This window comes from Triplophysa rosa, linkage group LG17 (genome assembly GCF_024868665.1).
Source record: "Triplophysa rosa linkage group LG17, Trosa_1v2, whole genome shotgun sequence".
NCBI classification, from domain to species: domain Eukaryota; kingdom Metazoa; phylum Chordata; class Actinopteri; order Cypriniformes; family Nemacheilidae; genus Triplophysa; species Triplophysa rosa.
Genome location: NC_079906.1, coordinates 10,172,334 through 10,200,258, shown reverse-complemented (window position 1 = coordinate 10,200,258; position 27,925 = coordinate 10,172,334). Strand labels below are relative to the sequence as shown.

Sequence of the window (27,925 nt, the reverse complement as noted above, 5' to 3'; positions counted from 1 at the left end):
TAGAACAGATTCCTCAATATATTATTAAAACGTGTAATTTCGTTTTGGACATATTGTAAAATAAACAGTAAATATAGGCAACTGTTTATTTACTTGATGTCGCAAAAGCATAAAACGACTGTCCAAGTGCATGCAGTGCAAAGGCAGTTTATTGTTCTTTTTCTTTCTTCCCGACAGATGGCGTAACTCCGCTTCTCATGCTAATCAACGCGCCGACGTGCTGTGGATTCACATCGAGGAAGTATTCATCTTTGGGTATGACGATAAGGCGTGGGCAAAACGAGTCGAGTTTTATTAAGTCGCTTACCACGTCTCGTCAACAGCCCCTCGACGGTGTTTTGCGAAGGAGACATGAAGAGATTGTAGAGTGTATGATGTCGAGGGCAGAAGGGCAACAGCTGTCCGGCTAACCCTGCTAACAGACAGACAGTCTTCATGATATCAGACAGTACTGACACACACTGACTACATCATGACCGGTGAGTTTGTATTACGTTGGTTTGACATTAAATGTAAGATCACGTTTTGATAAAACCAGTAAGTATTATATTGAGTATCATGATTCTCTGTCGCAAAGAACAGACAAAATAAACAACCCGGACATATCGCTATTAAATGGTCACTACCAGTGGTAACGTAGTATTTATTCAGGTGCTGCTTGAATCTTCTTAGTGTTATTCACTCTTGTGAATCTCATTTTACTATAGATAACGTTAGAAACACAAACATGAATAAAAGCACTTAATGCAGCATAGTGGTTTAATGTAGTTCACATGATAGTTCTTATAATGTACTTATATATAACAATTTATGTGAAATCCTTAGTAAACCTACTTAAGTTGAAAACCTACTCCGTGACATCATTGCCTTTCACTGTCTTTTCAAGCGAAACTTTTGACCTCGTTTTGTTTAGATGACGTGATGTTAAACGTACCGGTCATCCGGCAGCAGTACCACTGGGATTGTGGCCTGGCCTGTTCGAGAATGGTACTAGAGTAAGTATGCAACCCACACAGATTTCCACAATATTGTTATTTTTACCATGTTAATCCATTCGAAAGAATTCTGGACACTGCCAGTGTCACAGTGACCCTGGACAAATTATCCTTGAGAATATGAAAAATCGCTGCAGATTCTGTCCTAGTGAACTTTTTGTATAATCTTCATTAGTTACTTTAATTATAAATCCTTGTATATTTGTTTTGTGGACAGGTATTTACATCCAGTAGGTGAGGAGGAATTCCAGAGAGCATGTTCGGACTTAGAGTTCACAGAGAGCGTGTGGACTATTGACCTGGCTTATCTTATGTGTAAACTGGGGGTCCGGCATTGCTTTTGCACGCAGACGCTCGGTGTGGATAAGGGCTTCAGAAATCAGGTACAGTAGTTCACAGCTCTTCTGATCTTAACAGACAACAATGCATCGATTTTAACACACCGTCTTCTATCTATTCATAGTCATTTGTAGATCGATGCCCCCAAAAATTAATAACACTGTCTGTGCCTTTGAAGTGCTTTTAAACAAGTCCTGACCAGTCAGTCCAACTCAACAACATTGGATCATTGGTTTGAGGCAGGGCTCTGTCTGATGCTGGTTTGGGAAACTTGTTTGAGTAATGCTTTAAAGGGATACTTCACCCAAAAACCCTCAGATTGTTCTAAACCTGTATAAATGTCTTTGTTCTACTGAACACACAGGAAGATATCTGGAAGATTGTCAAATTTCACTCCTCATTGACTCCCATAGTATTTATTTTCCCTACTATGGCAGTAAATGGTGGGTGAGATCTGACATTTTTCCAAATTTCTAACTGTGTGTTCAGGAAAACAAAGACATTTATACAGGTTTGGAAGAATTTAATGGTTAGTAAATTATGACAGATTTTTCATTTTTGGGTGAAGTATCCCTTTACTAATTATCTATTATGATCTGTTCGCAATAACAGCAATAGATTACAAGCTTAAAAAAAAGACAATTGTTGAGCTGTTTTAAATGTATAGTTCACCCCCCCAAAAAACTCAGTCTCATGTCATTGCAAACCTGTATCTTTTGAAGAACACAAAAGAAGATATTTCGAAGAACGTTGGTAACCAAACAGCACTGGGCCCATTGACTTTCATTGTATGGACACAAAACCACTGTGACGTGTTTCACAGAAAAAAAACAGTCATATAGTAGTTTTTAATGACATAATAGAGAATAAATGACTTTTTTTTCAGGGAACCGTCCCTTTAAGATTTATTTTAGTGAAAATCAGTCCTGACTTGAGTGTTGAATGAGTATCTTTATTTTTTTTCCTACGTTTTCCTTTGTCAGTCTTTCTACAAGAAGCATTTTGACACTGAGGAGGACAGGGTAAATGAACTCTTTCTGAAGGCAGAAGGCAAAGGAGTCGAAGTAAAGAAATGGTGAGGCTTTTCTACATTTATCTCATTTTTCATCCTGTGGCACTTTCGTGCCTAATATCAGATTTCTCTTTTGTAGTTCTGTTACTATTCAGGAGATCCAGAACCACCTGGAGCAGGGACACGTGGCCATAGTGCTGGTGAATGCGGTGGTGTTAGTGTGTGAGCTGTGCTCCACTCCTGTCAAATACTGCTGCTTCCTCCCTGTGGGTCAGAAGTGCTTCTGCAGGAAGCCAGAATACCAGGGTCACTTCATAGTGGTGTGTGGGTTCAACCGCAAAACTGGCAGCATATTCTACAACAATCCCGCCTACTCGGACCGTATGTATCGACAAGTCGTGTATAGATTCCTTTGTAAGACAAAAGTATTTAGTTGGCTATGTTCACATTTGACTTCTTTTTTGAAGCTGCTAGCGTCTGTTTTACATTATAATCCTATGGAGCAAACCGTGTTTTCAAAAAAGTCCTGAGCGCTTTTTTTTTAAACGCCAGCGCTGGCGTCTTTTTCGGCAGCTCAGAGCATCTTTTGAAGTTGAAAAAAGTTAAACTTGTCTCTGAAAAAACCGGCAAGCACCTTTTTCACAGCTAACCAATGACAAGCAAGTAGCGAGACCTGTCGTTTCCATAACAACATGCAAGGAAGGTGATTGGTCGAGCAGGAAAAAAGTCATCAAAACGGCGGCTGAAATGCCGGTTGGAGCATTGTTTTGTATAAATTAAAGTTTCATTTTCACTTTCATTAACTTTTGATTGCATTTCTAGCGAGAAATTAGTATTGTAGTTCTTTAATATGTGATTGGTTGTTGCAAAGATTCTCTCTGTTCATAATTCAGATGCTATGAAGCCTGTCTGAATCTGTTTCTCTGAGCTGCCTTTGTGCATAATTGCTGCCTCTGAACATTGCTGGCTGCTATTTGTAACCACAATGCTGCAAGCTTTTTTTTACTAAAAATGAGCCATTGTCAACAAAAAAAGAAGTCAAATGTGAACATAGCCTTAGAATGTCTTAATACATGCACTTAAACTTACATAACATTGTGGCTCATATATTACGGTCTTTTTTAAAGGTGTGTGCTGCACAAGCTTTAAAAATTTTGAGGAGGCCAGAAGAAGCTACGGAACGGACGAGGACATTTTATTCGTCTACAAAGACGGCTGAATCTCTCTTGGAGTGTCTGTACTTGCACTCAGAACTCACTTCTCCATCCACTGTGGTTGGCTGGGTAGCATTTTTGCCAACAGGTACTAAAGGTGCTAGCCAATAGCTGATAGTATTTGCCACCTCTGGCTATGGTCCTCATCAGATCTATAGCATCGCACAAAACGTTACTATGGTGCTAAATCGGCCACTGAATGACACTTCTGAAACATTAAGAGAAAGGAAAGGAAGATTAAATTATTTTTAGTTTGTGCTTAGTATATATAGGCCTAACTCATGTTATAACTGTGATGTGAATATTTTTATTTTTAGCTCATTTGATTTATATAGTCTCTGCCACTGTCGCACAGTAAGAGGTAGAAGAGAAGTGTATATAATGTCTTTCGTTCATGTAAAGATATTCTGACATTTTGTGTTTTGTTCAGGGTAACATTGCGAAATCACAGGGCTGAATGGGTTTAGTTTTAAATTTTCCTCTTGTAAGCCACTTAAGGTTGAACATCTAGTGAATGATTTTAACTATTGTGAGAGATACTCAGGTAACATGTTAAATCCAGCATTCTAAAATTAAAAAGGAACAATACGTCTGGATTCAATTCTCCAGGTTTTATTCCTCAAAATCAGTATCACCAGGACGTCTACCATAACCTCATGTAGATTAGTAAAAAGAGTTCTGGGTGTCCCAGGCTGAACTGTTAACTTTGATAAAGTACACAAGACGCCTCCATCGCGCAAACTCACTCACAGCACCAATGTATTAGCAACATGAGTTGTAAATGAAAAATGAATATGTTTTGATATTCAAATTAATATATTGTGTTGTTGTAATTCATAGGAACCGCATTGTAAATGAACGCCTCCACGAGAGAGAGAGGAACACTACGTTTAGCTTAGTCTTATTGGTTTACTGTCAGGTGTTTTGTAGAGTAGAATTTTGCTCCATTTGAAATGCATCGAATCCAGTGCTGTGAATGCTTTTGATGTCCTGTAAACACACTTTGAGTGCTCAGTGATTCAAATGGTTCATGCTTTGGTGGTTTCAATGGGCTGCCGAATGAAATGCTTGCACTATGGGGTTCCACCAGCCATAATTATGTTATTTAATCTTTGATCATTCAGGTTCAAATATTGCTTTGGTTTCACATTTGATCTTTTACGATCAGGTGTCCAGTTACATCAGCTTATGCATTTTTTTTAAAGAACATAAGCAATGGTAATATGGCAAACTTTATTTTTCTGAATTATATAGGTCCATTTATGAAATGAATAAAAGTTGGATTTGTATATTAATTCAAATGTCTATTTCTGTTATTGACTTTAAATTAAATAATAAAATGCATAAATTATGCAGTCATCTGATAAAATTCAAGTAAAGCGATAAGTATTGTGTGGTTCTCCTTCAGGCTCAGAAATGTAGAGTTTGGCGGTTCAGGTTCTCACATTTTTCTGACATTCTCACTCTTTAATAATATTGGGTTTGAAGTCATGCCGAACAGCTTTGGCGAGCTCCTCCGCATACATTTCATACCTCCCGGTCATCTATGGAGAGATGGTTCGTACATGTAAATGCCTCACAGACATATAGATCTAGTCCTGTTTAATATCCACAGGACATGAGACCTGTGTTAAGACATGAGTCCATGTCTTAATATCAACAAGTGTTATCTTGATTTTTGCCTACCTTAAAGTTCCATTTGTCTGCGATTTGCCGATTGAGGTTCAAGTCCAGCTCTGTAACCAACAGCCCATCACGGGTTCTGGATAATCCTGGGGTTCTGCTGCCATCCGGTGCCTCTACATAGCTGGAGCCATAAAAGTGACCAAAGTCATGATGTGCTGTAGACAGATACCCAAAGAAAGTCAAAGGTGAAATAAACTGCTGCCCAGCACTTTCTCCTGAGCTTTAGAAGGAAAATTAAAGGGATAGGTCACCCGAAAATAAAAATGTCGTTCAAAATCTATGTGTGACTCAACACAAAAGAAGATATTTTGAGAAATGTCTCAGTGGTTTTGTGTCTGTACAATGGAAGTCAATGCAGCCAGTGTTGTTTGGTTACCAACATTCTTAAAAAAATATCTTCTTGTGTTCTGCTAAAGAAAGAAAGGTTTGGAATGACTTTTTGGGTGAGCTATTCTTATAACTTAAATATGTTACATAAGCTATTGTTAACTAATAATTAAACTATCATGTAAAGTAACTAGTCCACCCCATAATCTGGTGGTGATTAAGTTTCTTTGTAGAAAAACTGTTTATTTTCCTAGTTTTTAATACCAAACCAAAATTAATTTGCTGTGTGCTTTTCCCACATTTTTAAAACCTGGGACTCATAATTTGGATCCATGGAACTTCATGGCAGAATGCTGTTTTCTCAATTTTTCTACCCTATTCATTAGAAGTGTCCCCAGACGTGTTTGTGAGCCTGTGTGACACAGGTCATGTTACCAGTTGTGCATGTTAAACAGGAGAGGGAACTTCATATTCACTTTGAAGGCTTATGCAATAGTAATGAGTGCTGAAAGGGAGAGCAAGGCAGTGACTCAAACTTTAGGCACACGACACCCCCGTACATGGTCACCTGTTCTCACCTAGTCACTCATAAAGATGCTAGACTGACAGACAGATATGGTGATCCTGGCAGTACGAGACACTGAACTCTGGGAAAGAGTTAGGTGAACTCATGTACTGTATAAAGGAACTCATGTTACACATATGACACATACAAGCACGTAGAAAAGAAATACAAATGCAACATGCACACATGAAATAAAAGGATAGCTACCCTTTTTTCCATCCCCAGATGTAAATTCATTCTTGAAATACTCCTGGAAAAGACAAGAGATATCAAGGCTCAGTGACACATGCGTTACTCAGAAACAGCAGCAGAGGGCAGCAGAAAACACATCTAAACCCCCAGACATGTGGAACTTGCATAACAAATTGTAGGAACCATCTCCATTTAAACCAATTTAAAGTTAATTGGTTTACTGTATCTACCTTTGAGAATACAAGTCATCCCTCTAAGACATTATAACCATTAACAGAGACCAGACTCCACTAAACAAAAAAAACAAAAAAACACTTGCGTGATCTTGTTTTTGCATCTGTGTAACATTATTTGTAGTTTGGCATATAATCCCTTTTAAATGATTTGCATGTGCGTCTCTAATTATATTAGATCATTTATCTCATATGTCCAGTTTACTTAAGCTGTGGTTGTGATATGATCAGTATAAATAGTGCATGGTTGGGACAAGCAGGAAATGTCCTGGGACGTCTTAGTAAGCATGTTTTTAAAGCCTTGATAATCTTAAACATTCTCATACACAGTTAGTTGGTACTTTATGTGCAGTTTTTAAAGAGCAGGTGAAACATACCGTGCCCACGCGATTGATGGCACAGGTGAAGCAGTGGTTGGCAATGGCAGCGTTTCTAGCCTCGATTGGCCACATTGGTTCACTGTAACGCAACACTAGCATCAGTATGAGGAATACGGGCCCGTGTTATTCCCATGAGAAGAGTACAACCTGATACCTGAGAGCTCCAACCGTAGCTGCGGGGTTAAATATGATCTCTGCCCCGTGCATGCTGTACATGAACCAGTTCAGAGGGTGATGTCGACCGAAGCAGATGTTAACAGCAATCTTTCCAAACTGTGTCTGGAAAACACGGTGGCCTGTGTTGCCTTCCATGTAATATGTCGACTGTTTAGAGGAAGGAAACAGCATCAGTTTAACAAATGATTTATGCAGATGAAATAAATTGGAATATATATTATTTATTTCATTTAACTATTTAAATCATTAAATTATAAAACACAAAAAGCTTAGGGTTTATTTTAATTAAAAAACAAAAGTTAAAAAATTTTCAATAATTACTTTTTCATTTAGTATTTTGTTAGACCAGCACCAAACAAACATAAACCAGCATGGAAATTCATAATAATAATTCATAATAAGGCCTAAAATGGTCTTTTCATGGTATCACTGTGGTGTTCTTCAAATGGAAACCTTTCATACATTTCTCACATGGATTAACATGAATGCATAAAAGATTCATTTTAATTTTACTGAATGCATGAGAATAAAGCTGTGTGTTTGTGTGTGCCATCTGGTTTCTACAGGTACACTAGGGCTCGTGTTCCAAGAAAACGGAGTGGGCACATTTCCTGTATTAGAGATTAGTGTAATGAACATTGTCACAGTGTGGAATGGATCAAAGAGAAAAACATGTAACAGATAAACAGCCCGGCAGGGTACACGTGTGCAAGCGCACACACACTTTGGTCACTTTTAAGTCTGACAAGTTAAATGTTATTACAACTGAGATTATACGATTTCTTTTTTGATGTTGTATATCACATCACCAAATACGTTTAAAAACATAACACCAGCACAACACAGAATCCCATCAAACACTACACTGGTGGTAATATTATGTTAAAAATATATATAAAAAATACAATTTCTATTTTTACATTTTACAAACAGCTGTTGAAAAGACTGCTGCCACAAGAGATACATATTATGAAACCGCGACTAAGCTATTGAAAAATTCAGATGCAATGCAACAAGTCAAGACATTTTGAGTTGACCGCTGATTTCGTTTTTTGCAGTGTTACTATTAAAATACAGAATGACACTGTAGCTGTGTTATTTGACTGGAGAAGGTGACACTGACCTCATTGAAATCTCCCACACGGGGAATGTGGTTCTTCCGTGATTTGCCCAGAACATTGCCATTATTGGACACCACCACCGCTGTGTTCCACAACGTTCCACCATGAGCCTCATCCCTCTCCAAGATGGGAGACACCACCACCATGTTGTATTTTTTGGCCAGCTGCAAACATGAAAATGAATGCAATTGCTTCTGTGAAACAACTAGGCAGTTACAAGCAAGGAGCGGTCAATATCATGGAAACATTGTGGATTTACAGGACAATTTCCAGAAAGACAGTAATAGTAATAGTAGTGCGCTAAACATTTAATCGTCTGACGTATTTGTCAAATGACAGTTGTGCTCCATCTGTAAGCAGACAGTGAGCATCTATTTCCTTAAGCAGAGATGTGTGTCAGAAGATTTCACAGTTACGTGCTGCATTGCTCATCGGTCTGTGGCTCATGCTATGGTCAGTATGTCCTTTTCCCCTATCTGGAATTAACCTCCTGCTATTTCCATTAACAAATCACAAATCTCACAACAGCTGCACATTACTACATGTAGTAAGACACACATGACTCAAATTGATAAGTAACTCCCTTCACAATATACTGGGACATTCATAAATTAATTCACAGGGGAACAGAATAATTCCATGCTAATGGAAATATGACCTAGTCTAAAATTGGTGGGGTGAACAGATAAATATTAGGGGTACCCATGTTTAAAACAATTATTTTAATATGTAATTTTAATATCATTTTTATATTATGTTTTGTATAAAATAGATGTTTTATTTTATAAATAAATATTTTTTATAATTTAATTATAATATTTTAATTTTATTTAAAACAAATGTCTTAGAATTAGAAATAATATTGGTATACAAAGCTTAAAAAATAAAAAATGAATCAGATTATGGGGACATCCATTTATCCATTTTCTAACTTCCTACCTGTATACAAAAGCGGGTAGTAAGGCCATCCTCGGCTGATTCTGCAAATTCTGTCCAGGGTTCCTTCTCTCGTGTACATAAAGCAAAAGGCATTGCTACGGATGTTGGACAAAGAACAGACGTGAAAGGAAATGATACTTCTTGATTTCATTTTCAAAGATTTAATGTTTGTTTACGTCAGTACAATTTCTCAAAACTGACTTTGGGTGTCCAATAAAACTGATTTATTTGCTAAAAAGGAGGATGAGGAAGTCAAACGGATATGTTTATTACCTTATCTTTCTTCTTTTGTTTTGTTTAGAGCTGGGTAAAACTATTCTTGTTTACATGGCATTTACAAATGACTATCAAAGCAAACATGCAACATAGATTTGCATGGAAACACAGGAAGTCATATAAGCGCTGAGAATACGAGGGGTCGAGGGTTTACGTGGGGTGGCGCTTAAGGGGGTTCAAGCTTGGGCGATTGGACCGAATGGGTCCCACAGGGACTCGAATGACCTTTGGGATCCATAGAGAGTTTATTATTGAGGCATGTGACTCTGTTTCATCAAGCACGCATCCCCACAGCCAACACAAACAGAGAAACTGCGAGAACCGCTTAAAGTTCCTCAGCACAGCCCCGTTGCAATGCTCTGCTGATGTAAAGCAGATCCTGCTGATGTCATCACGAGCATGTTACATCATTGGAGGTCAAGATGTCTTACAATTCTTGTACAGTGTTCATTAATAAGCTCAGTAATGGGATTGAAGACAGCAGGAAACCGTTTACAACAAGCAGCTGAATCAAAAACAATACTGCAGTACGACTTGTCAGATCTTACAAATAAATCATATACCTATTTATTAATAAATATATAAATCATCTCTATAATCATTTAATTATTATATATTGCAGCCTTTATGGATTCATATTAATTGTGGACTACATACCTAATAATATATTAGTGGTTAAATACACAAAAAATATACATTTTATCTCACATTTATAAACAATTTACCTTAAAATCTTGATGTTAAAAATGTTTTTATTGGTGCTGTCAAATCGATTAATTGACTCCAAAATAAATGTTTGCGTTTATATAATACATTGCGATTAACACACATACATGTATATATAACAAATATTTACATAAATATACTGTATCCTCCTAAGACCCGAGCTTTGGTTTGGCTTGCATTTTAGATTTCTTCTAGCTATTTGGGGTTAGGAGGAACCAATACATATAATAACCAGATATTATATTTGAACATGAAGCTCTTTTTGAAAAAAACGATGTCCACATATGTGGACAATCGGTCTGTATCCACAGAAAACAATCAAGACACCATTGTGTAATAAAGTACAAATTAATTTTATTAACAGCCTGAGTACACTGGGGGAAGTGTGGGAATGCTGTGGGTACACTGGGGGAAGTGTGGGCTGTGTGTGGGTATGCTGTGGGTACACTGGGGGAAGTGTGGGTATGCTGTGGGTACACTGAGGGAAGTGTGGGAATGCTGTGGGTACGAAGTGTGGGAATGCTGTGGGTACACTGGGGGAAGTGTGGGAATGCTGTGGGTACACTGGGGGAAGTGTGGGAATGCTGTGGGTACACTGGGGGAAGTGTGGGAATGCTGTGGGTACACTGGGGGAAGTGTGGGCTGTGTGTGGGCATGCTGTAGGTACACTGGGGGAAGTGTGGGCATGCTGTGGGTACACTAGGGAAAGTGTGGGCTGGGTGTGGGTACACTAGGGGAAGTGTGGGCTGTGTGTGGGTACACTGGGGGAAGTGTGGGAATGCTGTGGGTACACTGGGGGAAGTGTGGGAATGCTGTGGGCACACTGGGTAAAGTGTGGGCAAAGTGTGGGCTTGGCCCCGTTGTACTGCTTGCAGTCCTTGTGTAAATTGATGTTTTCTAACAGATCCAAACTATGTTTTCACAGTTATTTGAATTTTTTTATACATATTTACATTTTCAACTTAGCAAAGTCCCATTGTCCACATATGTGGACATCAAGTTTAGAGGCATAGTAAATCTTTACTGTTGCAAAAATTTGTCAAATTTGCATGCCATATTAATCATACAACACTACTATGCATAACTTAACAAGAAGCAACAATGACATGTTATTACATTTTTTACCTTGTGGACGTTTTGGCTGCTGTAGCTGCCTTCATTTTTCAGATGTGTTTGCCGCCATCTTGAAATTTTTATGTAAAGTTTTTTTCTCTTCTGACACCACCAGATGGCAGTGTAAGTGTCCACGTTTGTGAACAACAGTTTCCAGTTACACAGAATAAAGTATTATCGTGCACTCAACCAAAAATGTGATGTCCACATATGTGGACGCCAGGTCGTAGGAGGGTATATATACATTTAAATATAATTTATATTATGTATAAATGTAAATATTACACATATTTCTTAAATATATACATGCATGTTTGTGTATTTATATATTTTACATATCCTATTATATAAACATAAACATTCAGTTTGACACCCCTATTTTTATTCATTGCTGTTTCAGCATGCATGTGATAGGATTAGTGTAGTAAACAGATTTTAAGGAGGATATGTTTTATGATGTAACGTGCATGTGATTGTGAACACTGCCTTGGGTGTGATCTCACCAATTTAAGACAAAAAAAAGAACAACAGCAGTCTCACAAATAAAATAAATAAAAAGAATGTCGTATTTAACACATGAAGTTAAATACTTCACATTTCAGATGCATATTTTGAGAAAGTCCTACATGGCTTATTTTGCATGTGTGGGTGTGCGTTTGCATACTCACTCCAGCATTCCTGGAAGCACACTATGTTGACGCCACACATAGCCGCCACCTCTACCATGTCACCCACTCGCTTGTGCAGGGCTGTGATCTATGAAAACAATATTAGACTTTAAAGTCAAGAGATAACAATAGTGCAGAATATTCAGATTAGTCCGATGCATAATGGGAATTTGTTTTAGAACATTTATTAAATATACACATGGGCCTGGGCAGTAACATGTACCCGACTGTAAATCAACCGTGAACTTGGGAGTAAGACCTTTACTGAATTGCTCCAAGTAAGAACTCACCTGTTCAAGCACAGGAGCATCAGTGGGTAGGACTATCTTGTTTTGAATGAGTCCCACGCAGACAGTCCTGGGTGGTCTGAGTTGCTCTGGCGTAGCTTCAAACACATAACCCTTCAGATCAAACTCTTTATCCACTGCTGCATCTATTGCACTCTGGGGAAGGTCCAGCTTCCTGAAAAGCACATATTAAAGTCCTATTAAGAAATGTAATGTTTTTACCTGACACAAGCTGATGAACTGTTAAGCATTATGAAACGTCAAACAAATATGTAAAAGTATGTTAAAATGTTTGCTTGAACTTCAGGCTGTTGTTATGAATGACAATCCACTGTTATATCAACCTTAATTATTGTGGGGTTTTTTTGTGATTTCTTGAACATTTAACGAATTACCTTGCTAAAAAAAACAACAGAAACCATTACAGACATTCTAATGGAGTTAATGGCTATAATGGCAATTGTATTAATGGAATCTCCATTGATCTCTGGTGGTCTCTATGTGTTGGGTTTATTGGTAAGATGTTATCTGGCCGATGGGACCCTACTGGAATAAGGACTAAAACACACTACACAAATTTAATTCATTATTTATATGTTTTCTATTGATTTTGGCAGGGGTTGAAGACAATGAAACAAAAATAGTTTACAAATACTAAGGAACAGCCGTAAGAAAACAAATACAGTCGAGCATGTCTAAATTTCCACCAACAACGTGAGTTACGTTCTTATGGTCAAAGTCTGTGCACTTAAAAAAAAATGTGCCTACTCAGTTACACTTTTACTAACACGAGCAATTTCAGGGGTTACTATAATTTAAAAAAATCTACTGAAAACTTTTTTACTGGTCGAAGTTTGCCAACTCTGAATAGCCTGTTTGTCAAGATAAAGTTGGCCTGTTGTTTCAATGTTGCATATTCATCAAATTAACGTCAGCGGTAGCGTGCGTTGGCACCGTTTCATTCACGTTATATTGGAAGCCTGGGATTTGTAGTTGTTACGTTGAAGTGAAAGTGAAGAGTCAGTAACTTACTTCAGCTCTTTTCCGAACAGCAGTGTCCTGACATCTTTGAGCTCTGCCTCAGGTAAATGCGCTTCCAATATTTCCTCTAGAGATTCAAACTCTTTTCCAGACATTTTGCGCTATCGTCTTATGTCTTGCGCTCAGGTTGCAGGACGAACGGACGCTTCTACCCCCCTTCACATTACAGTTTAACCAGCACATTTTCAACTCTGCCTTTCTAGTTCTTATGCAATCTTAACATGAGTGAAAGTCCAAGGGGTCTCTGGTCTATATAGCCTACCTTTGGTTGTTTCGTCTGTTACAAAGCCAGCTGCCAAACGGTATTCAGGCCAAAGGTATGGCAGGACTGACTAGTTTCAGGTTAAATCCAACACATAGAGGTATTTCAAGACGTTTTTGGAAAGTCCAGTTACTGCGGTGTGACATACTGTAATTCAACATTATTCACAGTTTTATGACCTCATATTAAATAAGCGATTGCATGAAATATTCGCACGTGTAAATATTGATTCACGACTATTTAACATGAACTACAGGGAGGACAAAAAGTTTAATATAGACTACTGCAGGCCAATACACGAAACTCCCAATTTAATGTTGTAAGTTTGGGAATGTTGTGGTTTAAAATCAGCCTATATAATATATATATATATCGGGAGCCTGGAGGGCGCCGGCTGACCCCGCCCCCGGGCAGGCATCCATTCAAGATCCCCGCTAAAATACGTCTGTTAACACTCCGCTAAACATCATCTGATTCCGCTTTTATCCGCTCCGTGTTTTTCCCGCTCGCTCCCCAGGCCCAGGATCACTCTCAGACAGTCTCTGTCCGCACGCTTGAGTGAAGACGACAGTTTCAGAAGTTCATCCCATCACTGTAAGGACTGGACATTATCCACATTACAGACAGTGCTTGATACGCAGAATTAATAATTTGATCGTTTGTTTTTTGTATTTTTGTTTGTAATGTTTTGCTCCTGGTTTTCTATTATTGGTGCTAACAACTTGTACAAAATATCCATGTTCTCATAAGAAAATGAAAATCAAATCAAAATTGTTGTATCGATCTGGTATAAATAACACCAAATTTGCAGTTATTGGCACACTTTGTAGAAAATGCCTTCAAAGCTGACAGTTTGTCGCACTGTAACTGCTGTGCACTACATTTCCCATTATCTATTTTCTTAGTTGAAACCAGTAATCTATAACATATATCATATAAATAACATTTTATTAAAGGGGTCATATGGTGTGAATACGTGTCTTTATGTGTCTTTGGCGTGTTACTTATAAGTTGCCCATGCATGTGTTAGACACGTAAAATTGCAAAATCTAAGTAGATTTAAAAGATGCATTCTATCTAAAAGCGAATGCTCACCCGGACCTGCCTGAAATGCCTCGTGTAACCACACCCCCACAAATCTACGTCAGTTCGTGGTATGATTTGACTAAGACCCCCCAAATGTATACGCACGTAAGGTGGGCGTACCTGTCAGTACAATTGCTTTTGGAATAGTTCCTGTAGCTCAGTGATTAGAGCATGGCAGTAGCAACACCATGGTCATGGGTTCGATCCAAGGGATTGCACATGCTCAGAAACAAATGTATAGTATAATGCAATGTATGTCATGTTGGATAAAAGCGTCTGCCAAATGCATAAATGTAAATATCACAATGTTGAAAAATGTTTGAAATTTAAACAAATCACCATTATTGTGAAAATGCTGTATTGCTACTATAAATGTTTTGAACATCGTACCTTAACATATTACAATATAAAATATAGATTTATATACTTACTGAGTGCTACAGTGTGATAAGTAGAAAGACATTTCTAAGAGCGTGTGCTGTCTTCTCACTTAGTGCCTTTTGTTTGTTTCGGCCACTGCCCCTCAAAATGTATAGCCCAATATATTGCACAGCAACAAACAGGTGTTTAAAGGGGTATCAGTATGTTTTTGTTGCCATTGTGCATTGTGGGGAAAAAGGAATTAAATGAATTGCATACATAAATGTTTTAATGTTGTAAAACAATGAAAGAGAGTATAAGTATATTTTCAGCTCCTAGGAATTGCTATGCTCTTTCTGACAGCAGCTTTAATGCGGCTTTGACTGACTCCTCCCTTCTTTGACGCTCCGCCCCTTTTGTCTCGTTCCTTTGAAGGATTTAACAGTTTTCTAAGGACCTCTAAAACGAGCAGAAACAAAGATTGCATTACAGAGAGTGACAACAGCTAACATATAAAAACATTGTGTGTGTAATATATTGTAAAGCATTAAACATTTTTTAATGGATGCATTGAAAAAGTTCAGAAAAACAGAACAACAAGCACTGTTTTGTGCTGAAAGACACTGTTGTCGGTTCCTTAATAATAATTTATGAATGCATTGCCTGCTAGCTCAGGGTGACATGTCCCATATTCAAAGATTGCAGAATACTTAGGTCCTTCAGCACCTGCTGAAGAGAACGTGAATGACTTGATTCATTTGACTCAATTCCCAGTTGCTTTTAATGAATGAACATGAAAACTCACGTGACACGCGTACTGGAATATAAGTTTCTCTCTCCTTCAGCACACTGCTGACAAGGTCAGTGCTCTGCGCTCTCTCTGTGAGGTTCATCAGCTTACCATCTCTGTCCATCAAATCCACACTCTCTACAGAGAACAGCTCTTGGTTAGATCAATACACAAGTAAATAATTGTGTATTTTATTTGAAGTGGCGTTTCCTGAGGGAGATGTCACTACAACTATTGTGTATAGAAGTACATCATGATCAGACATACAGTATATGTACCTCAAACCATGCATCTTATTGAGAGGTATGCTGTTACTTTGTTAAATATAATATAACTTTTTATTAATCTTAAACTGAAACCACCCAGAACATCTCAGCAAACCGCATAGCAACCTGACAACCATCCACGACCTCCTAGCATCATGATCATGATAATTAGTTTTGCACAACTAAGCAAGCAACATTTTTCCAAAAATGTTGTTTAATTCTACTGAAAAAATAAACATTTATTTTATTTACCTTCCAGATCCAGACCGCATTTCGCTTTAAGACAATAGACAAAGTTTATAATCCAGCAATTTAGGTTCAAAAGCTGCTCCCGTCCCTCTGTGGAAAAAAGTATTGAAGGAAATTTTACAGCACTGAAAACATTTTAAGCAAACCAATATAAGAATTGTTTTACATAAATCTTCTCAAAACAATGAAACGTTTAGGCTTTAAATGATTACTAATAAACCGTAGGCTACAGTAATATACTTAAAAAATAAGAGTTAACCCAAATACTTCTTTAACAAAGTTTTACAAAATGGTTTTACAAATGAGTTAAGGTTAAACAACATTTTAAAAGTTTTGTACCACACTTAACAGAAGAGATATCAATTATCCTGCACTTACCATCCAACATCACAATCACAAACATCTCGATGTGAAGAACATTCACTTTCCTGATAACATTTTAGCTGGTAAATCGCACAATGTTCTCACAGCAGCTTTGCGGTAATGAACCTGGTCTGTTCAGACAGTGCCGAAATAAAACGCAGTTAAATGTCGTTGACTACAGCCCTGTTTTATGAGGAATGCTAAAGAGCACTGCAGTAGTTAATAAAAAAAGTGTTTTTTTTAAGCCTACTTATGTTTTGTTTCTCTCTCTCTCTCTCTCTCTCTCTCTCTCTACCCTTGAAAGGAGATTAGAAAAGGGGCTGTTGTTTATGAAGCAGACTGGTCTTATTTGTCTCCATGGAGCCAGTACACAGATAGACAGGTTCTCATCCGTTCTCATGTCTTGTTGAATAAATATATGGTCTTTTTGAGAATAAACACAAGTCCTTTCTACTCATGAATAAATATATTACTTCTAAAAAAAAAGCCTGCAACGAAGGTAGCCTTGAAAGAGGTTGACAAACCGCAATTCATTTTTTTAAATGTCTGTTGCTATACAAATGATTTGTTTAAAAATATCTCTTCAGAGAGAAGCACAAGATCTAAAACAAGAGCACATGAGCACAAGAGCACGTTGTCATGGTTCACTTCCAAAGACAGAATCAGTCCACTGCAGATGATTTAGACTGTCACACCTGGTATTAAGAGGCATTTTTAGTGAAGACGAGCAATTTAAATGGTCAAAATACAGGTGTAAACTGTTTTGTGACAAACACATTAGCTTTTTAGGTCTAAAACAGGGCTTTTCAAACTTATTTGTCAGCTGAACCTTTTTGACGTACCAGCTGAGATTTGAAATAATTATTTCAATTAATTAAATGGCACATTTGCATGTTAAATATTTATTCTTTATCTGTTTTAAAGTTTCTTTCAGTAATATTTTACATAACTACTGTTATTATTTAACCTGTAGCATTTCCTTGCCATTTCACTTTTATATGACTTCTATATGCAGTCTATATATGTGACCCTGGACAAAAAAGCCAGTCTTAAGGTTAATTTTTAGAAATTTAGATTTTTACATCATCTGAAAGCTGAAAAAATAAGCTTTACATAGATGTTTGGTTTATTAGGATAGGACGATATATGGTCGAGATACAGCTATTTGAAAATCTGGAATCTGAGGATGCAAAAAAATCTAAATATTGTGAAAAAATCAATCATTTTGACCCATACAATGTATTTTTGGCTATCACTAAAAATTTTCCCGTGCTATGCTTAAGACTTGTTTTGCGGTCCAGGGTCACATATGAACTCACAAACCCCCTGCGTTTGGGAAACCCTGGATAAAGTAAATGATTTCAGTGATTAATAATGTTAAAATGCACATTACAAAATTGTGCCAGACGTAATTGTACAGTAACCCTTGAGCAAAAGACTTTATATTCATATGGTATATACTGTATTGTGTTGGCATTGTATATTCCCATCTATGTTATTTTATGACATTATGGTTGATACCCAATCTGGGCAGTGACAGCTTTTACGAAACAGACAGCAACTCCATGACAACACAGGCATAAGCTTCAGATTTCAGCCATTAGTTTTTCTACACTCCTCAGAATGCAACGCTCCCTCATTGCCTTTCCAGAAACAAAATGTTATCGGTGTGTAAACATCATCAGCTTCATCAACAGATATTTTTCCCAACTTTACATGTGATATGAAGCCCTCTACAACCTTTATGTCAAAGATTAAACCAATCAGCTTGTTTGCTGAGCTTTTTCACCCTCAATAAAAGCTAAATGTGTGGCGTACCATGTTTCTACATACGAGGATTTATCTCTTTCACCGTGAAACAAGCATCACTTTCACAGTATACCCATCTATGGATATACTATAGCAGACAAAAACAAGGACTTGGACATTTGTTCAACGTTGACGGAGAGGTTTATTGCACAAATTGCACTTATTGTTCACGTCATCAGTTGTGTCAACTCACTGAGGGCTTTATTATCTAGTAACTCCTTCTCTATAATGATTTTAACTTATCAAATGTGTCAGAATCATAGCCACCCTTGATCTTTAAGCCACAACAATATTTTTGTCTGCTTTTGATATGACACACTCTGGTCTCACTGTATCATATCTTGAGCTCAGTTTAGAAGAACACTAGCCTAAAATACTCCAGATATCTCAAAAGGTCTCTGGAGACTGCTAGTGCACCCTTTTTAACCTGGAATCTTTCGGGACTTGGGGAAAGTCTGGGAAAATAAAATGTTAGGATTTATAAGACCCTTCAGCGTGTGATAGAGCACAACCCAAGAGGAGCGCTCTCTAGGGATAGCCACTTCATTTCTCTGTGTCTGCGAATCTCCCATCTTTGGAAGAAAAATCATATAACAGCCTGTTTCTTTACGCTTGAATTAAAATACACGAGTTACAATATAAATCCATCATTATTTGATCGTTTCTTTGAGCACGTACAGTACACACAGTTTTAGCGATATTTTAACAATAAATCATGCAGTCAGTTTACAAAAAAAGCATTAGTATAAACAAATCAATTAGACCTATGTCCGTTTGTTGAAGCTGTATACTGTAAGAAGAATTAAGGTATGAGGTTTTTAAGAGTATAATTCAGATATTTTGGGTTTTATTTCATTATATTTATTTTTAAATGCTTTTATTAGTTCTCTTTTTTCGATCTCTTTATTTACGTGGTTTTAGATAGTTTAACACTATATGCTTCATTTGTTTGTTTTCAATTAAATATATAAATGTTATGAAAAAAGTGCTTGTCTTTAATGACACCACATAAATAATTTTTACATAAACACTAAAAAAATGAATCTACTCAAACACTCAACAGCAACAATTTAGATAAAACAGTCAAACTTCTCAAACATATTCATCATTTATATGTATGATATTAATCATTAATGCACCCGTGCATGCTGGGAAGAGGGCAAATGGTGGATGGCCAAAATCATTTAAAGCATAAGACTTTTTGAAAATTGCATGAATTCAACCCAGCAGCTAAGTTTGCTCAACTTAAAAAACAAAATATAATCAGAACAAAAACAATCAAAATGCATTATTTTGATGGTGTAACTTGCTGATAACTGTGTGTTATAATTGTTCACCTCATTTGTAAGTCGCTTTGGATAAAAGCGTCTGCTAAATGACTAAATGTAAATGTTATCAAAATGCTAGAATAGTACCCAAACAAAAAAATATGCATTAAAGACAGGAACTGTCAAAAGAAAAAGTTCAGAGACACATAATGAGTTTTGCCTTGGCTAGAATTTAGTCTGACATGACTCAGTCATGACAAATACCACTTGTTTGGTTTGACAGACTGAAGTATTAATCAAATTTCACATAAACATCTTCATTTATTATACAAACTGTAGTCTTTTTAAAGACGTAATGTAATCAGGGAACTGTATGTCCAGTCCAGTTATTCGATAAGAGCCGTCCATATGCAGCCGAGTAATTTTATTCATGTGTTAGAAGAAAATGTTTTGCTTCATTGCTGTTCAGCAGTGAACAACCTGATCTCTTACTCGTACATCATGACAGACAGAATTAGCACAAAAACACAAGCAAATGATAATTTATCAACACCGACCGGGCAGCATTACGTTTAAATTTAGAAAAAAAATCTGACAAAATTGAGAAAAAAAGCAATACTATCGCATCATAGAGCTCAAGTTAACACTTATAGCCACATCCTTACTTAGCACATGCACTGCTATATGTTGCAATGCTGTGCTAGCCTCACGCCAAAATAACACTGAACAGATCAATTCAGATCATTTGTACCAAATACTCAGGAACTGTGCCAGACATAGTCTGGATTTTACCAACTGACTCAGACAAGATGTTTACACAAGCAAAACATTCTGACGCTTTTGTAATTGCCTCGTGATTGGTGCAGGTTTTGGTTACAGTGGTGGTTTATTTATGCTGTCACAATTTGCCTCTTTAATCAGTGGTTTTAAGGTGTTTGTGCATGTTAAACTTTGGATTCATGTGCAAATAGTTGATGTTCCATTAAAGGCCCAGTCAGTGAAATCTAGCTGCAAGGTTGCGAATTGCAACCAACTGCTCACTTCACTCCACCCCTCCCCCTCCCGTTCGAAACACTACGACGGCTGACAGAACATGGCGAATTATATGCAAGGGGACCCACGGTGTATGTAGATAGAAATAGCCCATTCTAAGGTAATAAATCGCTTCATTGCGTAAGCTCTTTATACACCTCTGAAGACATAGTTGTGTATATTATATTTTATTTCTGTCAATAGATCCTCCAAAAAATTACACACTGGACCTTTAATGCAGTTTTTCATTTAAGCTTTCCAACCATAACAAGACAGCGTCCTAGTAATCTGAGCCAGAATCTTTCATAAAAAGGGTTTGCATGAAGCGCCTTACACCTCTTCTGTCTTGACCTTTACATCTTGTCGTTTTCATTGTCAATCATTACAATATCAAAATATAGACACTCAGATCAGATCAGCTGCACCATAACTATAATGTCTTCCAAGTTCTTTAAAATGCAAAAGTTCTACTTTGTCTTTGATATTTTTAACCCATCATTCTGTCAGGGTATCAAATAAATACGAGCAGAATCCATCAATGGTAAAGTATCAGCTATCAGGAAATGTCAGTGAGGTCAGTGCAGTGGGTTGTTTGCAGAAAAAGATTTGATTCGATGTGAAGAGGCGAAGATACATCCCTTCCATCCTTAATATCGAGGACAGTATGCTTCTTGCAAGCAATGACCTGATTGTTTCTGGTAAGCGGCGACTCTAGATGTCTTAGTACAGGATCCACCCGATGCTTGTGAGTGTTAGTAAGCACCACTGGCTGGTTATCTGATATCGAGTTTTCTGTGCCAACAGGTCTGTGCGTGTGCCCGGGCTCTGCACTTTCACAACTGCTGGTGGTGCTGCTCTGGTCGGCGTAGAGGTCACGCACCAGGCCGTTGATTTTAATTCTTAGCGAGTCCGCCATGCTCGCACGTGCCGAGGTACGGGTGCTCCCGTTGCTAGAGAGCGGCTCTCGTCTGCCCAAGACGTGATAGCGCACGATTTTTCGGAAGGTGTATCGGAACTCACGTATTCGGTAGGCGTAGATAAAGGGGTTCACGACCGAATTGGCATGCGAGAGGATTATGGCCAGGTACATGATAATAACCGGCGGTCGTTCGCACTGTGGACAAAACAGAGTGAAACAGTTGATGATGTGAAGTGGCAGCCAGCACACGGCGAACAAGCCTACGATGATGGCTAGAGATTTGGCCGCATGGACTTCTTTCTGCAGGGTGGAGCGGGACTTGAGCTCGCACGGCACGGCTTTGGACTCGATGCATTTGAGTTGGTGGCGTGCCGCCATGAAGATGCGCAGGTAGATGGCCAACATGAGAAGCAGAGGCACAAGGACGCAGGCCAAGAAGTTGAAGTAAACCATGTAGTCCATGACCACAACCTCCTCGAACAAACACTTCATCATGCCGGGCAGACAGGTGCTGTTGACGGACTCTCCCGAGCAAGTTTTGTGCCAGCCGAGCATGGGCGTCAGACCGATGATGACCGAGAGAACCCAGCAGATTGCAATGATGCCTTTGGCACGCTGCCCTGTTACTAGACTGTTGTATCTGAAAAAGAGAAATAAAATGTTTTTTAAACTCTCCAGTTATAAATGTTTGCTGTAGTTTGTCTAGACGGCACATCTAAAGGTTCCAAAGAGACATTAAGTTTACCATTTGTAAAGAGCACCTCAATATTTACCAAAGTTAGATAGGCTTACTCTAAATCTTAGAATCATGGAGTTATAGTAATTCTGACTCAACGTGAAAAGCCTTGCGATAACCACAACGCCAAGGATCTAGCATCCATTCACAGTATTTCCCCCAAACCCTCTCATTGGAGCAATTAAAAAGAAGGAATGTGCTTGGAAATGTCACTGTTTGGAACACAAATCTATTTTCAGAGCGTCTTTTTGGCCAGTGTGGGAGAACAGCTGAGTTCTTTGGCCTCTATCTCTCTCATTCTCCAGATGTGAAAGTTCATTGATGCACACAGAGAAAACAACCCCCACCACCCACCCATAACCTGCTTCAGGGACAGACCGACAGGACATTGAAAAACACACACAGACACACACTTTCACACATGTCCTTAATAAAACCAGCAGAACTGACCACTCCAAATCAGATTATACCAGTATAATGCGCAATACTTTGGGATAGCCCAACATACTGAATAGAGCTAAAAAAAAAAAGAAACATGGCATCCAATTAAAGATTTGTGATTGACAATCAACATGAGTCAATCTCTTCTGTATATTGAAATACTGAAATATTGAGGCCTGTAAAAACTATTAGCAAAAATATTCCAGAATACATCAGATTTATGATGGGTTATGGTCATAGACAGCACCAAAATAGGAGTTTGGATCTTGCTAGGTTTTTAAATCATTTTCACCCCAAAATAACCAGGAATAGGAAGTTTGATGGAAGAATACAGCATGTCCCTATGCTGGGTTCGTAAGTTCACGTCATTTTAGTAAGGTGGCTGTGATTAATGGAACGCTTGCCCCGACGTATGGGAACTGTGCCACATGTGGGTATTTCCTTGCTGAAAAGACCCAGTTTCTCTGGTATTCACTTCCATGCAGGTCAAGGCTGGTTTATGCTGGTTTGATGGACCAACATGGCCAGGCCTATCACCTGCAAAAAGTATTTTTTGTAAAGATGGTTGGTTATAATCAAAATTGGCAAACCGCAATGTTGGTCTTCTACCATCAGAGATAGTAAATATGTTCAGACAGAAGAAGATGGGAAAGTACTCAAGATCTGTTCTGTGAGAAATATTTTTTCACCTACAGGCCAAGACAATTTCACAGAGGTGACATGAAACATATGGTCAATAAAATCTAATAATAAGCAGATTCAAGACACATGGTCCCATTAGGGATCAGAGAAGCTGCAACCTCCCTTAAATATGATAAATGTGCAAAAATGAATGTTCTGACAACATCCTTACATAACAAGTCATTTTACATTCACATTTATGCAATTCAATTTTATACAAAGCGACTTACACTGCATTATACTATACATTGTTTCTAAGTATGTGCAATCCCTGGGATCAAACCCATGACCTTGGCATGATAGCATCATGCTCTAACCACTGAGCTACAGGAAAGCAGCAAAACTTAATTTTTTATTGGTTCAAGCTCTTTCTATATTCAATGGTGAATGAAATGAACACGACAGACTACTGTAGAATTAAGCCTTAAATGACAAAAAAATACCCAGACAATGTCTGTGTTATATTATAAGTCATGAAGTCATTTAACATTTTGACCCGGTTTTACAGACAGGGTTTAGCGTAAACCAGGACTAACCCTTAGTTAGATTAGGATATTTAAGTTGCTTTCATGAAAATGTTAATGTAAAAACATTACTGGTGTGCATCTTGAGACAAAACAATGGCACTGATATATTTTAAGATATTTCAGGGCAAGGTTTTAACAGTTAAGACAGCTCAAACATTCATTTTAGTCTGGGACTAGCCTTAAGCCTTGTCTGTGAAACCAGGCATTTGTGTTTAAGACTATATTTATATTGTTATTAACATTAAATTTTCTATTTTGCTATAGCTTCATATTTGGGTTTGCACTACTACAACACAAGTTGTATATACTTCTTTTGTGACTTTCATGGTGCTTTTTGTCATTTTGGATCCCTGTTCACTTTCTTTATATATAAAGCCTTGATTTTCTTCAGAAAGTCATATTTTGAAGAAAGTCATATAAACAAAATGAGGGTGGCTAAAGACAAAATTTTCATTCTATGGTGAACTATCCTTTTTAACACTTTTCTACAGGATCCAAACCACGTTACTCACCTTAGTGGAATCTTGATGGCAATGTAGCGATCAATGGCAATGGCCAAAAGACTAAATATGGAGCTCTGGGTCAACACTAACACGAAGCAGGCGATGAACAGACAGCCGTAGAAATTGGCACAAAAGCCAGTGCTGATCAAGATGGAGAAGGGGATGGCCAGCACACCCACCGCGATGTCCGCCACAGCCAGCGAAACAACAAAGAAGTTGGTGATGCTCTGGAGATTGCTGTTGAGTCCCACAGCCCAGCACACCAACACGTTGCCCAGGATAGACAGCAGGGCGATCAGGAGCTCTAGTGTTATGTACACCACGTCGAAGACATCGCTCAGCATGGTGAGGTCGCTGGGCGGAAACGATGATGCCTCGCCTCAATGTCCATAGCTGCAGCCCAAAGCATAAGACACCTCACCGGAGGCTATGAGTCAGTCTTAAAAAGACTGAGATTTCTAAATACTTAAATCTCAATTGGTAAAAAAAAGTAAGAAAATACTTTTGTATCACCAATAGGACCCAGGTGTGTTGATTTTCTCATTTACAATTTAGACTAAGGAAGGTCTTCTTTAATTTCTCAGCAAGGTTTAAAATCACCAGATAATGTTCACAGAAATTCCAGTCATCGTTCCATGCGTCTTCCTATTCCACTATTCCACTGTGTCCCTTGGGAAATGATGTCACTGTCCAGAACACAAACCTCTGCAAAGAAGAACAAAAATTAAACTTAATATTGAAAATTGTGATATTTCAATAAATGGTTGATGAAAGCAACAAGAATGTTGACAAAAACTTTAAATAATTAAATAGAATTGAATTAAGAAACACAGTAAGTATCCATTTATGTAATGTATAATATCAAATATCAAAGTAGGATCATTTTGATTCTGATATTCAGTATTTTCGATCATCATTGATATTTGATATAACAGCAGAGACCTTTGAGCTTATGCCAGAACCAAATTTATGCCAAAGTATAACAGAGAGAGAACAAAGGGTTTACACTGCTGTCTTACACCTGAACACATTACAAGTCTATGGAATATAGAAACAGGTGAGAGCACACAGGCAACTGAGCGGATAATTCATCTCAAGCTTTACATTTACCAGATACTCAGTAAGATGTCTGGCCAGAGGTTCGTTCCTTTAGTTTTAGTGTTTATGGGAAGTCATTCTTAAGCTCTTAACACAGAGAGCCTGGGCTATTTACCCTGGAACATTCCCACAGTGCTGGAAAGAAACACCCTGAGGTTACTAACCTCTGGAATACAAGACAAAACATCTGTTCTTTAATATTCATCAATATTTCCAAACATATTTATTGTTTCGTTTATGTCCCAGTCTTAAACCATGATTTGCTCTTTGCTTTGCTAGAGGCAGGTGGCATTGGGGAACATTGTGACCATGCCTGTGAAATGCCTTTGTGATTTACTTTCTACATAAAATCATACATTATGTGAAGTACCTTCTTTGAAAATATAACCTTGATGTCTGTAATATTGACCGAGTAAGGCCGTGTCAAAGATTGAAATTATAGTGAAATTCATGGTTGACATCAAACTTTGATGCTCATCTTAGAATTAGATTATGAGACTTTATTCTGGTTTTCACAGACTGGGTCACATTTATCGATTGAACATACATTTCTTTTTAAAAAATATACATTTTTATCATGCCGTAGAATATGTGCAATATGATGGCTCCATGGCAAACAATTTAGACGGCAAGATTACATAAAGATTACATACAAGATAAAGCAACTGGAATCTGGAAACCTGCCATGGTGGGACAGCGAGAATGTGTCTGAAAGACAAACCGGGAAACGGGAAGACGGCGAAAACATGAAAGGAATGCGAGTAGGTGACTGCCATTGACAAGAACTGAATGTGGGGGGAGTCGAAAAAAGTCCTTGTAGCAAAAGGTTAGAAAACAACAAAAACAATAAACAAGTACAGCCTGACGCCCAGCCTCGCAGCCATTGATCTGGATGGATCTGTGGACGTTTAATGACAATGGAATGGAGCATCAAAGAAACACAACACCTGAATTAGCCCTTTGATCAATAGTCTATTTGTCTTAAGCATACAGTAGATTTCTGGTTTTAGTGTTTTGTGTTAGTAGGAGACTATTGAAAATACTACAGGCTGTGGGCTAAAACATCTCGACAGCAGACCCTTGTGAAATGGCAGACAGATTTTGTCCAACATTGACTCCTATAGTAGGAAAAAAATACAATGGTAGTCAAAAGTGCCCCAGAACTTGCTGTACTACATTCTTCAAAATGTCTTCTTTTGTGTTCAAATGATAAAAGTTATTGGGGTCAATGGGGGGCAAAATCTGTCTGGTTATAAGCATTCTTCCAAATATCTTTCTCTATGTTCATCAGAACAACGAAATTTAAACAGTTTTGGAACAACTCGAAGGTGAGTAGCCTAAATGATGACAGAATTTTCATTTTGGGGTGAACTATCCCTTTAATAAAAATAGCAAAAAAAGTAAATAAAGAATATTTGTATCATCAAAAAGTGCCAGTGGAGTCATGTTTAAAAAACACACGCGTATCTAAAACACGGTACATATAAGTTGGAGACCTTTTCTATTCACTTCACTAACACAAATTGTCCAGCTGTACTCACCTAAATGTTGAATTAACACCAGAACGGGTTAAAAATAGCGTTTAATCGCGCTTCAGATCACAATATTCTGACGTAAACCCGTATTTTCTCGACGTATTAAACCACTTTATTTGTATGTGTTGGTTGCTGGTTTCTACTTACCACGAGACTTGATAACTCCGGGATGACTGAAGAAATAAAAAACAAATAACCCAATAAACAAAAATATGTAACCCCTCCAATTGTGATAAATGAACGCGTGTATTTCCTCAGTGGTCCGCAAAAAAAGTTTGATTTGCCGCGTTTAGGCGTCAGCTGATTGACCCGGTTCTGTCAGAGGCAGCAGTCACATTACTACTGAGAGATGACAGCCTCGAGGGCCCCTATAGAGCTCGTGCTTGACCAATCGAAAGTCGGGGGCGAGCATCTCTACACACTGTACGAGTCCTTTGAGTACTGATGCGGTTTCTTCCTGCCATCAACGACACTTCCCGAGTATCAACGAAACAACTGAGGTGCGGACGGCAAGAAACTATGGTTTTATTTTGGTAAATGTGTGCTTAGTTTTTACTTTAAAAGTGGCTCGTTTTCATAAAGGCTTTCACTCAGATGATGCCGAAAAGAAAAAGGTTACTTTACAAATTTTCGTTAATTCCAACTTTTTCTAAAACACAATACAGTTGAAGTCGACCCAACAGAACGACAAACCAAAGGACACCAAAAA

At 37.9% G+C, this 27,925-nt stretch overlaps 4 protein-coding genes across 6 annotated transcripts; 1 reads left to right on the top strand and 3 right to left on the bottom strand.

Moving 5' to 3' along the window:
* The first annotated feature begins 207 nt into the window (after nt 1–207).
* gucd1 (guanylyl cyclase domain containing 1) lies at nt 208–4,822 on the top strand. Its single transcript, XM_057357254.1, has 6 exons — nt 208–479; nt 914–995; nt 1,213–1,378; nt 2,318–2,409; nt 2,486–2,727; nt 3,474–4,822. The coding sequence occupies exons 1-6, from the start codon at nt 473–475 to the stop codon at nt 3,563–3,565; spliced, it is 681 nt and encodes a 226-aa protein (XP_057213237.1). The 5' UTR covers nt 208–472; the 3' UTR covers nt 3,566–4,822.
* A 168-nt stretch (nt 4,823–4,990) lies between these two features.
* Nucleotides 4,991–13,836, bottom strand: upb1 (ureidopropionase, beta). Its single transcript, XM_057357253.1, has 10 exons — nt 13,283–13,836; nt 12,254–12,425; nt 11,964–12,051; nt 9,181–9,275; nt 8,244–8,405; nt 7,098–7,267; nt 6,941–7,022; nt 6,346–6,388; nt 5,247–5,401; nt 4,991–5,104 (listed from the first exon to the last, which is right to left on the bottom strand). The coding sequence occupies exons 1-10, from the start codon at nt 13,384–13,386 to the stop codon at nt 5,021–5,023; spliced, it is 1,155 nt and encodes a 384-aa protein (XP_057213236.1). The 5' UTR covers nt 13,387–13,836; the 3' UTR covers nt 4,991–5,020.
* Nucleotides 13,837–14,982: 1,146 nt separating this feature from the next.
* On the bottom strand, nt 14,983–16,954 carry LOC130568418 (uncharacterized protein CXorf65 homolog). 3 transcript variants are annotated; one of them, XM_057357255.1, is made up of 5 exons: nt 16,683–16,954; nt 16,308–16,394; nt 15,805–15,927; nt 15,663–15,728; nt 14,983–15,458 (listed from the first exon to the last, which is right to left on the bottom strand). In XM_057357255.1, exons 1-5 carry the CDS (start codon nt 16,705–16,707, stop codon nt 15,328–15,330), a joined length of 432 nt encoding a protein of 143 aa, XP_057213238.1. In that variant the 5' UTR covers nt 16,708–16,954; the 3' UTR covers nt 14,983–15,327. The 3 variants fall into 3 exon arrangements, with proteins under 3 accessions (XP_057213238.1, XP_057213240.1, XP_057213239.1); XM_057357256.1 differs by having other exon boundaries at nt 14,985–15,458; nt 15,663–15,725; XM_057357257.1 differs by lacking the exon at nt 15,663–15,728.
* A 2,550-nt stretch (nt 16,955–19,504) lies between these two features.
* On the bottom strand, nt 19,505–27,924 carry adora2aa (adenosine A2a receptor a). Its single transcript, XM_057357252.1, has 3 exons — nt 27,364–27,924; nt 24,593–25,288; nt 19,505–22,335 (listed from the first exon to the last, which is right to left on the bottom strand). Exons 2-3 carry the CDS (start codon nt 24,925–24,927, stop codon nt 21,333–21,335), a joined length of 1,338 nt encoding a protein of 445 aa, XP_057213235.1. The 5' UTR covers nt 24,928–25,288; nt 27,364–27,924; the 3' UTR covers nt 19,505–21,332.
* Nucleotide 27,925: the final 1 nt, after the last annotated feature.